The 11127-nt window shown below is 39.3% G+C and overlaps 1 protein-coding gene across 1 annotated transcript in view; it reads left to right on the top strand.

Moving 5' to 3' along the window:
- DDHD1 (DDHD domain containing 1) overlaps positions 1-11127 on the top strand; it is a 181800-nt gene that overhangs the window by 145870 nt on the left and 24803 nt on the right. Inside the window, 2 exon segments of the mRNA XM_027776631.1 lie at positions 6537-6799; positions 9603-9678. Coding sequence (XP_027632432.1) covers positions 6537-6799; positions 9603-9678 — 339 coding nt within the window.

The following is an 11127-nucleotide window of genomic DNA, read 5'->3' as shown; positions in this document are numbered from 1 at the left end:
GAGTGGCTCTGTGCTGCTCAAAGCCAGTCCATTTCTGTTTTTGTTCATTCAGAGTCATTCCCTGATAGGCCAAGCTGCAGTGGTGTAGGTGGTAGGCACTGCGTAGTACTGCAGCCATAGAGGTCTTGGGTTCTGTTCCTGGCTCAACCCGAGCACTCAGTATGACCTATGGGCATGCCCACAATCCTAGCTGGCTGAAATACTGAAGGGAGGACGGAGGTATGACATGACCCTGTTAGGGCTCCTTCCCCTCCATCCCCATTAATGAAAGAAAGAAAAAAAAAAAGAAAGAAATTCCCTGACACTGTTCAGCATATCCTTCACATATCTAAAGAAATATACGTATTAGGTTGATTGCCACAAAAACTTCTTTATCTTCCAGCCTCTATCTCCTTAGGACTCTTCTCCCTTTTTCTTTCTTTCTCTGTTTTTTAATTCATTTTTTCCAGGAGCAATAGAGAGAGAAGCATCCCTAACGATCTCCATGCTGTGATCTACCCCCAACCACAGCCAAACCATGTAACAGGCAGACATGCATGCATCCAACAGGTACAGGGAGATTTGAGGATATGAACCTGGGACCTTCCCATGAGGGTTCATCGTTGCAGAGTACTGCACTACCACTGTACCACCTGCCAGCCTCTCCATTTCTCTTTCTATATATCAGTATTGAGCAAGGTCTACATAGATCTGACTGGCAGTGGCGAGAAACAAAGGCAGAAGAAAAATATGGCCAGTGTAGGTATAATTCATTATTTCATAATTCTGTAGTAAATCTTTATCTCTAGCACAGACCCTTCTCTTGAGCACTCCAGACCTATATAGTCAGCTGCCAACTGAACAGCCATAGGTGGCTGTCCCATATATACATCAAACCAAACTATTACCTCTTCTGTTTAAAAACTGAGCACTCACGGGCCAACAGGTGGCATGTAGGTTAAGGTGACTGGATTCCACGTGTCTGACTGTGCATTTCTAGTTCCGAACCTGGTGGCTTGAAAATTATATCAGGCACGTGTGCATGTGTGTCCAAAATCCTGAGAGGAGAATGGAGAAGAAAGATTGTGGTGTGGCCATTCCATCTGGGGAGTGATTTTTCTTTTTCCTTCTTGGCCCCCAGCGAGCACACATTCCTTATAGCAAACTAAAAACAAAACAAAAAAAACTGTACACTCATTAGAAGGAAAAATAAAATAACCCTGAATGTAGTGGTACATCTGCATAAAATTCTCTTAACCTAGAGATGGAGGACAGCTTGAGATCAGGAAGATGAAGATAAAAGCAAAGGCCAAGAGGAATAGTGCACATCAGTACCACGTGGAGGAAATTGATGACACGTTGTTCACACAGTTCACCAAACTAGATTTGAAATAGAGGAAAGAAGACCTTTGCCTCCTAACTATTTGCTAGTAGCGAGCCTTGAATTGAGTACGTTAGTTGCCTTCCTAACATGGAGTTGCCCACAAAGAAGAGAAGCTACAAGGAGGACCTAATTCTAACCAACAGTGAAGGCTGAGTTGGTTAGATATAATAATAATTTACATGTTCATACAGTAGAGATACTCAGAGGTGGGTGGAGAACATGACCACTTATCAAAGATGCTACTAATCCTGGGACCAGCAGTTAGCGTAATGGCTATGTCGCTGGACTCCCACATAGTCGACCACGGTTCGAGTCCTGGACCAATTGCCTTAAAACTCACGCCGGGTGTGTGTGCGTGCGTGCCCAAGATCCCAAGAGGAGAATGGAGGAGAAGGGATTGTGGCGTGGCCATCCCCCCCTAGGGGGTGATTTCTCGCTTTTTGTCTCTCTGTCTGTTTGGCAAGTGCACGTGCCCTATAGCAAAACCCTCTCCAAAAAAAAATGATGCTACTAATCCTGGGACCAGCAGTTAGCATAATGACTATGTTGCTGAACTCCCATATAGTCAACTGTGGTTTGAGTCCCAGACCCAATGGCTTAAACTCATGCCAAGCACGTGTGCATGCATGCCCAAGATCCCAAGAGGAGAAGGGATTGTGGCGTGGCCACCCCCCCTGGGGGGTGATTTCTCGCTTTCTATCTCTCTGTCTTTCTGGTGAGCGCACATGCCCTATAGCAAAAATCTCCCCCCCCCCCACAAAAAAAAGATGCTACTAATCCTACCTCCATAGCAGTTTAGATTTTCTCAGAGGTCCCTTTTAACTCTTGAGAGCTGAGATACTCACAAGACAACCCTAATTATTGATTTGCTAACAATCACAGAAAGCAATAGATAGAGAAAAAGTCCTGTGTTTTAATTAATACCTAGATCACACTTTCTGAGGACCAGTTAAAACAAAACAATTCTGAAGTATCAAGAAATCAGAGAGCCCTAGGCCCCTGTTCAGCCCTGCATAAAGTAACATGAGAAATCCAGAGAAAATGTATAGCTCATGCACATCCCAACTCTCTTTTCAGCAACTGTGTAAAATAAATTATAAAGAGAATTGTCATGGTCATATCATGGTAATTTGAAAAATATTTAATTGATTAAAGCTCTCTAAATTACTTCTCATTTACATTTCTTGAAGCACAGAGAAAGACAAAGAACTAATTATAACCCTCAGCCAGTTTTGCATATTTGTAGTAACTCTTGAAAACTACCAGAGGTTTTCCCCTTGGGTTGATTTTCTTCAGACATTTTAACTCTTGAGCAATGTTTATGAGAATTAGAAAAATTGCTTTAAGCTTTTGTTTGAAAAGCTATCTAGTGCTTACTATGTAAACATTCCCTGAATCAATTAGATAATATAGTAGAGCTAATAAAGTTAAGCCCACAGGGTATATCATTAATCTTGGCTCAGATAGTCCAAGTTAGTATATACTTGTTCACAAAGGAATCTCTGCTGGGAGAATGTAATTGGATTAGAAAGGAGAGGAAAAAGAAAAATCCTAATTAGAGTTTTTTTTATCCTAATTTTTGGATACAACGAAGAATCAATGTCTCTCCTCTTGCAGCTGAGTATTTGAGTTAATAGCATTTAAAAACCATTTTTAAAATTGGCTTTTAAAAATCATGTCTGACCACAGATGTTCCTATACATATAGGCAATAGGCAAAGATAGAAAATACTACCATATAGAGCCAGCGGATGGTGTGGTGATTAGGGCAGCTGGATCTCACATGGCTGACTGTGCGGTTCAAATCTCAGATCCGGGGCCGTGAAAAGCAAGCCAGGTGTGACTGCACGTGTGCCTAAAATCCCAAAGGAGGGAGAAATGGAGAAGAAGAAATTGCAGCATGACTATTTCCCATGGGGCATGCTTTCTAATTTTCCCTCTCTCTTACAAATGCACACACTGACTGGCAATATTTTTTAAAAAAGGAAAAGAAAATGCTATCTTATCTAGATATGTTCTACTAAGGAAATAGAAAGACCATCTCAAGTGTACAGTGAGACAAATGAGAACATCAGCACTTTAGAATCTGTCTACCTTATATTTCCATTCCATGAATTATTTCTCTGTCTTGGGTAATTACCCTTGTTTTGTTATCCATATATGATTGTCAAACTGATGAAATATTTGGTATATTGAGAGATACTTTAAATGCTTTTAATATGAAATAGGCTAATCACTAGTAGAGTGATTTCTTTTAAAATTTAATTTAAATTATATATATTTTTGTTGTTGTTGTTTGGGGATTTTTTGCCAGAGGGAGAGAAAGCACCCCAGCGGGGTGTGATGATGCCATCAGTGCTTTCTTCCATTTCTCCTCATCAGGATTTTGGGTACACACACACTCGTGCCTGATATGTTTTCCAGGCTATCAGGGCTGAGATTTGAACTGTGTTCAGCCCTGTGGGATCTGATTCCCGGTGCACAGCTCTAAAGAGTTCATTTTATTTAGTTAATATTATCACAACCAGATCCAAAGCATTACCTTACAGCTCCCCTTGAACAGAGCCCTCTAATTTCACATCACTCTCAATACTCCCTAAACTATATTGACTAGAGTTTTACCTGTAACTCATGTCTTAGAGGTTGTTTTGGTTTGTTATTGTTTCTGAGAGACAGACATACACACAGAGAGCAGGAAGAAAAGAAAGGTTTTTTTTTTGTTTTGCTTTTTTTTTTTTTTTTTTGAATCATTGATGCATATGATTATTTTTCTTTTCTTTTATTTCAGTTTTTTGCTATAAGGCTCATGTGCTCAGTGGAGACAAAGAAAGAGAGAGAGAGGGAGAGTGAGAAAGCACACACACACACACACACACACACACACACACACACACACCCCAGGATGATGGCCATAGTCAGCCGGGACGTGAACCGTGGTCGACTACATGGGAGTCCAGCGACATAGCCATTACGCTAACTGCTGGTTCCCAAGAAAGGTATTTTTGATAGGATCTCACCATATTGCAGTCTTTGCTGCCCCAGCCAGCCAGCCAGCTAGAACCACAGGTGCCCACCACTGGCCAGCTTCCTGTAGGTTGGATTGGAAACCAAACCCAGGCCTCCCATGCAGCCTCAGCCATCATGTAGCACCACCACAGCCAGCTGGGCCATTAGAAAGTTTTTATGCTCCTTTGCCATCAGTAGCTCCTGAAGTATGGTCCCTAAACCAACAACATCAGCACTTTTAGGGAACTTACTAGACATGAAAATTCCCAGGCCTCATCTCAGAACTTCTAAGTCAAAGCTCTGGGACGTCATGGGAAGGTTCCGTTTCTCATCCACAGATCACCCTGAATTTGCTGGGCGTGTACACACTCATGACCTGGGGCTGGCTCAGGGTAGGTCATGGCACCTAGACCTGGTTGTAGGTACATACTTACTCACTTTTTCTCTTTCTCATGGATGAAGGATGAAATAAATAAACTTAAAAAAAAAAGAAAGAAAGAAAGAAAAAAGAAACTCAGGGATGGAGCCAACAGTCTGTATTTAACAAGCCTTCTAAGCTTTCCATTCTGATAGGTGTTGAAAGTTGGAGAGCCATTGCTCTTGCAGCATTTCTCTTTCTAGGAAAGGTATTAAAATGTCTAACTAAAGTAAAACTTGCATTCCTTTCTAGAGGAAAGGCGCCTTATTGTCCTTCCACATGCTACCAGCTGCTCTTACCTTTTTTTCCTTCATTGACTGAATATGTTTCATCAGACACGATACCCAGTATCAGTTCTTTGACTAGACCTCAGCATTGCATTAGAGAGGACTGAGATGTCAACAGAGAAAACTTCATGCCATCATCCCTGTCACTGCTAACCTACCAATCAGAAAGTACCTAAATTATGTTCAGTTTATATCAGTCAATAAAGAATATTCAGTAAAAGTTGATGTACACATGTTGTCTCTTGAGACAAAAAAAGAAGATTGAAAATAGAAGCAATAAGGAAATATTTATATGTCAGTAGTAGTTGGCTTTATGTTTTTGGGGGGAGTGGAGTTTGTGCTATAGGGCGTATGTGCTCACTGGAGAGACAGAGAGAAAGAGACAGAAAGTGAGAAGTCACACCCTTCCTCCCCAAGAAGGGATGGCCACACTGCAATCCTTTCTCTCCTCCATTCTCTCACTGGGTCCTGACTCGATCTGCAGTCTATCATGTGGGAGTCAAGCTCCTTAACTACTGTGCCATCACCTGGCCTCAGTAACTGACATATTAAGTACTGAAATGAGAAATTGACTGTCAAGCAGGAAGTTTATAATAAAATATTAATAGAAGTAAGCAATGCTTAGAAGAAGATAGAACTGCCTAAAACTCAGGTCAGGGCTCAGGATGAGTTGAGTAATAAAAGAACCTTATTGTTCTGACTTCATGGAATATTTCAGTAATATTTATTAAAGATTAATTTCAAAGAAAGCAGACTTACAAAGAAAAATTGCTAAGATAACATCCCACATTCTTATCCACTAAACTAAAAAAAAAAAAAAAAAAAAAAAAAAAAAACCACAAACACTGCTTTCCAGTCATAGGAAACAACTTTTTACTCGTGTTTCTATCATCAATTCAATGGGAACTTTGAGCTATCAAGTAGAAAGACATTCGCTTTTTCTTCAATCATCAATTAGTTTTCCATTACACTATTTAAATGCATAGTAATATATATAATATGTTGGTATGCATTTTAGAAACCCAGATGCTCTTTTTCTAAAATTCACTATGACTAAAAAACTACAAGGTACAAAATACAGAATTTAGAGTTGCATACCAGTAAGTTGCAATGAAGAAGAAATTTCAAAGGGTCTTTGGAAATCTTACTGGAATCCACACATGGAACTTTTTTCTTTTTAATCTATAGAATTCCTGGCTCATGAGTTGGTTTAAGGACTATGAAAGGATATATGGAATCCTAGGATAATATCTGCCTATATTCCTCACTGAGAATGTGGATTATCATTTATAAATATCTTCATACCTGCAAAGTTTTTGTAAAGCATTTTAGTTCATTTTAATAACCTAGGAATACTTGGTTAGTAATAGATGTTTTTCTTTCTTAGTTGAGTTTAGAAATAAAGTTTACCACAGTCCATGGTAACTCTAATATGATCTTTTTTTTTTTTTTTTTTCAAACAGCTAGTTAAAGGCCTTCAGCAAGAGCTGAATCGATTATATTCCCTTTTCTGTTCTCGGAATCCAGACTTTGAAGACAAAGGGGGTAAAGTCTCAATAGTATCACATTCCTTGGGATGTGTAATCACTTATGATATAATGACGGGCTGGAATCCAGTTCGGCTGTATGAGCAATTGCTGCAGAAGGAAGAAGAGTTGCCTGATGAGCGATGGATGAGCTATGAGGAGCGACATCTTCTCGATGAGCTCTATATAACCAAACGACGGTACGCTCTTTTCATCTTTTGAAATAATTTAAAGTGATTTTATGGAATTACTGGACCTCTTAGGAGGAAACTAAGATTTTCATGATAAAAAATATACTGTTCAGGATACAGAGGTTACTAGATAACATGCCTGATCCAGCTAGAAACTGTATAATTGTTATGCTAATTACATATATTTTCCTATAGCATAAAATAGCTTTATTATCCTCCTTTTTTTTACCTCTATCACTTCACAATTTGTTAGGAGTGAAATCTAAACCTTAATGCCAAGCTGAGTCACTACGTAGAAAATGTTTACCAGTTTGTAATCCTTTGTAATTTTACTGATCCATTGAGGTGATAATAATAATTTGAAAATCCTTATTGTTTACCTGGTAAATATATGTTTTACATATTTAGATATTAAAAACATAATTATATAATTATAAATAGCTTTTTATCATGATTTTATTATCTGTGGCCTTCCTAATACTATCTTTTAATTTTTTGCTGTATTCTTTCATCGATAGTTATAAGTCCCCCTTTTTAAAAAATTTTTATAGAATTATTTTTTATTTAACTTTATTTATTTCCATTTGACCAGAGAGGGACAGAGTGAGAGAGAGAGAAAGAGGGAAAGTGAGAAAGCAAGTCTCCAGGTCCGGGACTCAAACCTCAGTCGGCCATGTGGGAGTCCAGCACCCTTAACTACCACACCATCTGCTGGCCCCATACAAACCCCATTTTTATCTTCTTAATGACAAGTTCATCCAATCATCTCTGATAAAACCGTGAAAAATCACTCATTTCGATAGTTTAGCATTGTATATAAACAGCCTTATTGGGCCAGCCAGTGGTGTGATAGTAAAAGCAGCTGCATCCCACAAGATCAACTTTGTGGTTTGAATACAGGACCCAGCAATTCAAAAAACACTGAGTATGTGAGTGCACAGGCCCACAGTCCTGAGAAGAGAATGGAAAAGAAGGGATTTCAGCATGGTCCAACCTTCCTCCTTTCTCTGTTGCTCTCTGATGAGCGCATGTACCCTATAGCAAAAACCAAAAAAAACAGCCAAGTTAATTGATTAAAATTTTTACATAGATATACGCAACTATTATATGTTAATTAAAATAATAGTTTAAAATTTTTTACTTAGGAAGCTTTGGTGTTTTCTTAGTCTTACAGAAATAGTAGATTTCGTTTAGAATCTTAAGTTACTTAAATATTGTAGTGTCAAAATAATTGATAGTTTTGAAAGAAAATGTCATGTTTCACAAGTTTCAGAGCAGCATTTAACATGTATAAATCTAGTAAAACCTTTTATAAAAGAAGGTTTCAAAAATGGACTGTTGTGGGGCTGGCAAGGGTGTGGTGGATATGGGAGCGGGATTCCCACAGGGCCAATTACAGTTTTGGTCCTGGACCTGGCGGCTTGCTTTCTCACTTTCCCTTTCTCTCTCTGGTCAAATTAAAAAATAATAATAACAGGGCTGGCAGGTGGCATGGTGATTAGGGGCTCTGGACTCCCACCTGGCCAACTACAGTTCAAATCCTGGACCTGGTAGCTTGCTTTCTTGCTTTCCCTCCCTCTCTCTCTCTCTCACTCTTGTCAAATTAAAATAAATGAATAAATAAATAAAGTTAAATAAAATAATTCTTTAAAAAATAATAACAAATGTAATTAAATAAATCTTTTAAAAAATGGACTGCTGCACTTCTATTTATAAAATGTATAAATGTTTCAAATTATTATTATTATTTTTTAATTTTGCTATATGGCACGTGTGCTTGCCTGAGAAAGACTTGGGATGGGGGAGAGGAGGAAGGAGAGAGAGAGTGAGAAAGCACCCCCGGGGGGATGGCCACATCGCAATCCCCACTACGATGGGGAAAAATGAAATAACCCACATGTTTATCCGCAGAGAAGGCTTAAACTGGTTCATCTGTATGAATGGCAATTACACACTGTTTTAACAGTTGAACTATGTCAGAAGGCAATGAAATGAAAATCTACAGGACCAGCAGTTGGTGTAATGCCTATGTCTTTGGACTCTCATGTAGTCAGCCACGGCTTGAGTCCTGGACCCAGGGGCTTAAACTCACGCCGGGCGTGTGTGCGTGCGTGCCCAAGATCCTGAGAGGAGAATGGAGGAGAAAGGATTGCGGTGTGGCCATCCCCCCGGGGGGTGATTTCTTGCTTTCTATCTCTCTGTCTCTTTTGTCTCTCTCTTCTGGCAAGCACACATGCCCTATAGCAAAAACCTCTCAAAAAAGAAAGAAAATCTGCAAGTTCATCTTTAAATATAAAAAAGGGAAAGATATTCATAGAATAGTGTATATGGTATTCATCATTTGATGTAATTTTTTAAAGGCGTGTTTATGCTTGTCTGTGCCTCACATGTTAGTAAAAGAAAGTTATTAATAGCAGGTAAGATAAGGTGTAGGAATACTTTTACTAATCATTTTAGAAATTTTTATAGCCTTTTTTGCTACAGCCAGTACACTTATTTTTTAAAGAGTTGTTCATTTAATTTTATTATTATTATTATTATTCAGTTTGACCAGAGAGACAGAGAGGGAGAGTGAGGAAGCAAGCCACCAGACTCGAATCATGGTCAGCCATGTGGGAGTCCAGCACACCAACCACCACGCCACCTGCCAGCCCCAGCAGGTACATTTGTTAAATAGTGTCAACAGGGATTAACGTGAGTGATTGATACTGGACCATCATTTACTTCTTTAGTACTAGTGCACTTTCGGAAACAAGCATCTAATACTTTCAAAGTCATAAATGTGTGTATATGATCTCATTCCACTTCCTAGGCTGAGAGAAATAGAAGAACGGTTGCATGGATTAAAGGCATCATCTATGACTCAAACACCTGCCTTAAAATTTAAGGTAAGGGAAGAGTGATGGGTTTCTCATTACTTACCGTAATATTTTTAAAAACATCACTTGAGGACCAGCCGGTAGCATGGTGGCTAAGGCAGGTGGATCCCACAAGGCTAATTGTGCAGTTCAGGTCCCAGACGCAAGGACCTGAAAAATATGCAGGGCGCATGTGTGTGCCCAAACTCCCAAAAGGAGAATGGAGGACAAGGGATTGCGATGTGGCCATCCCCCCGGGGGTGCTTTCTCACTCTCTCTCTCCTTCCTCCTCTCCTCCATCCCAAGTCTTTCTCAGGCAAGCACACGTGCCATATAGCAAAAATTTTTTAAAAATAATAATAATTTGAAACATGCCTTTAAGGATGCAAATGAAAGTTTAATTATTGGTCTTTCAAATGGATAGGATTGAACACATACTGTGTGTTAGACACTGCAAGTTTCTGGGTTTTACAAAGCAAATTATGAACAAGACACTTCCCTAGCATCAGTGCTGTTAATATCCACAACAAAATATGCACGAGAGGGAGATTTTAATTTTGCCTGGGAAGATTTTACAAAGGAGTGACATTTGTACTTGATCTCAGCATGTTAGCTAGTGCCAATGGAAGAAAGGAGAAAGGTGCTGTTCTGTGAAAAAGGAACAACATAAAAACATAAAGGCATGTAGTCTCAAAAAGCACCAAATAAACTATATCATGGAGAGAAAAATAGAGCTGGTAAATTAAATACTTACTATTTAGAGACAACAAACTTTAGTGACTCACTAGTTGGTCACTGGTGAGAAAAAGTAAATGAAAGTGTATCAGCAATGATTCCAGAGATGGAACACTGACATTTCAATGAATGAAGAGAGTAAGAAGCACAAGACAGGGGCACAGTGATCATTTGGAGCAACTTTGTCTAGAAAATCCTGGACTCATTGGCCAACAGGTGGCATGGAGTTTAAGGCAGTTGGATCGTTCATGACCATCTGCACAGTTCAAGTCCCAGACTGGGTGACTTCCAAAATATGCCAATGCATGTGTGTTTGTGTGCCCAAAATCCCAAGAGGAGAATTGAAGAGAAGGGATTACAGCATGGCCATCCCCTAGGACATGATCTATTTCTCTCTCTCTCTCTCTCTCTCTCTCTCTCTCTCTCTTCCTCCAAGTGCATGTACTCTGTAGCAAAACTAAAACTAGAAAAAATCAAAATACAAAGCAAAGGGGGTGTGTGAGAGCAGGAACGTGTACCTATATATGTTATATAGGTATTAAACTTATATTTAACACTTACAGTAAGAAGCTTTAGGGTTTTTGAGCAGCGGAAGACTATTGAAGGCAGTGGTCAGGAAAATGCAGGGTGGCAGGAGATGTCCACGTTGACTAGACTGTTGGAAAGGACACACGCTGTTGCTGAGTAACAAATAACTTGTTTGCAGTGTTGAATGGAGGATGTTAGAAATTTCCTAATACCCAT

Source organism: Tupaia chinensis, unplaced genomic scaffold (genome assembly GCF_000334495.1).
Source record: "Tupaia chinensis unplaced genomic scaffold, TupChi_1.0 Scaffold000688_1, whole genome shotgun sequence".
Taxonomy (NCBI): Eukaryota; Metazoa; Chordata; class Mammalia; order Scandentia; family Tupaiidae; genus Tupaia; species Tupaia belangeri.
This window is presented reverse-complemented; position numbering and strand designations above follow the sequence as displayed.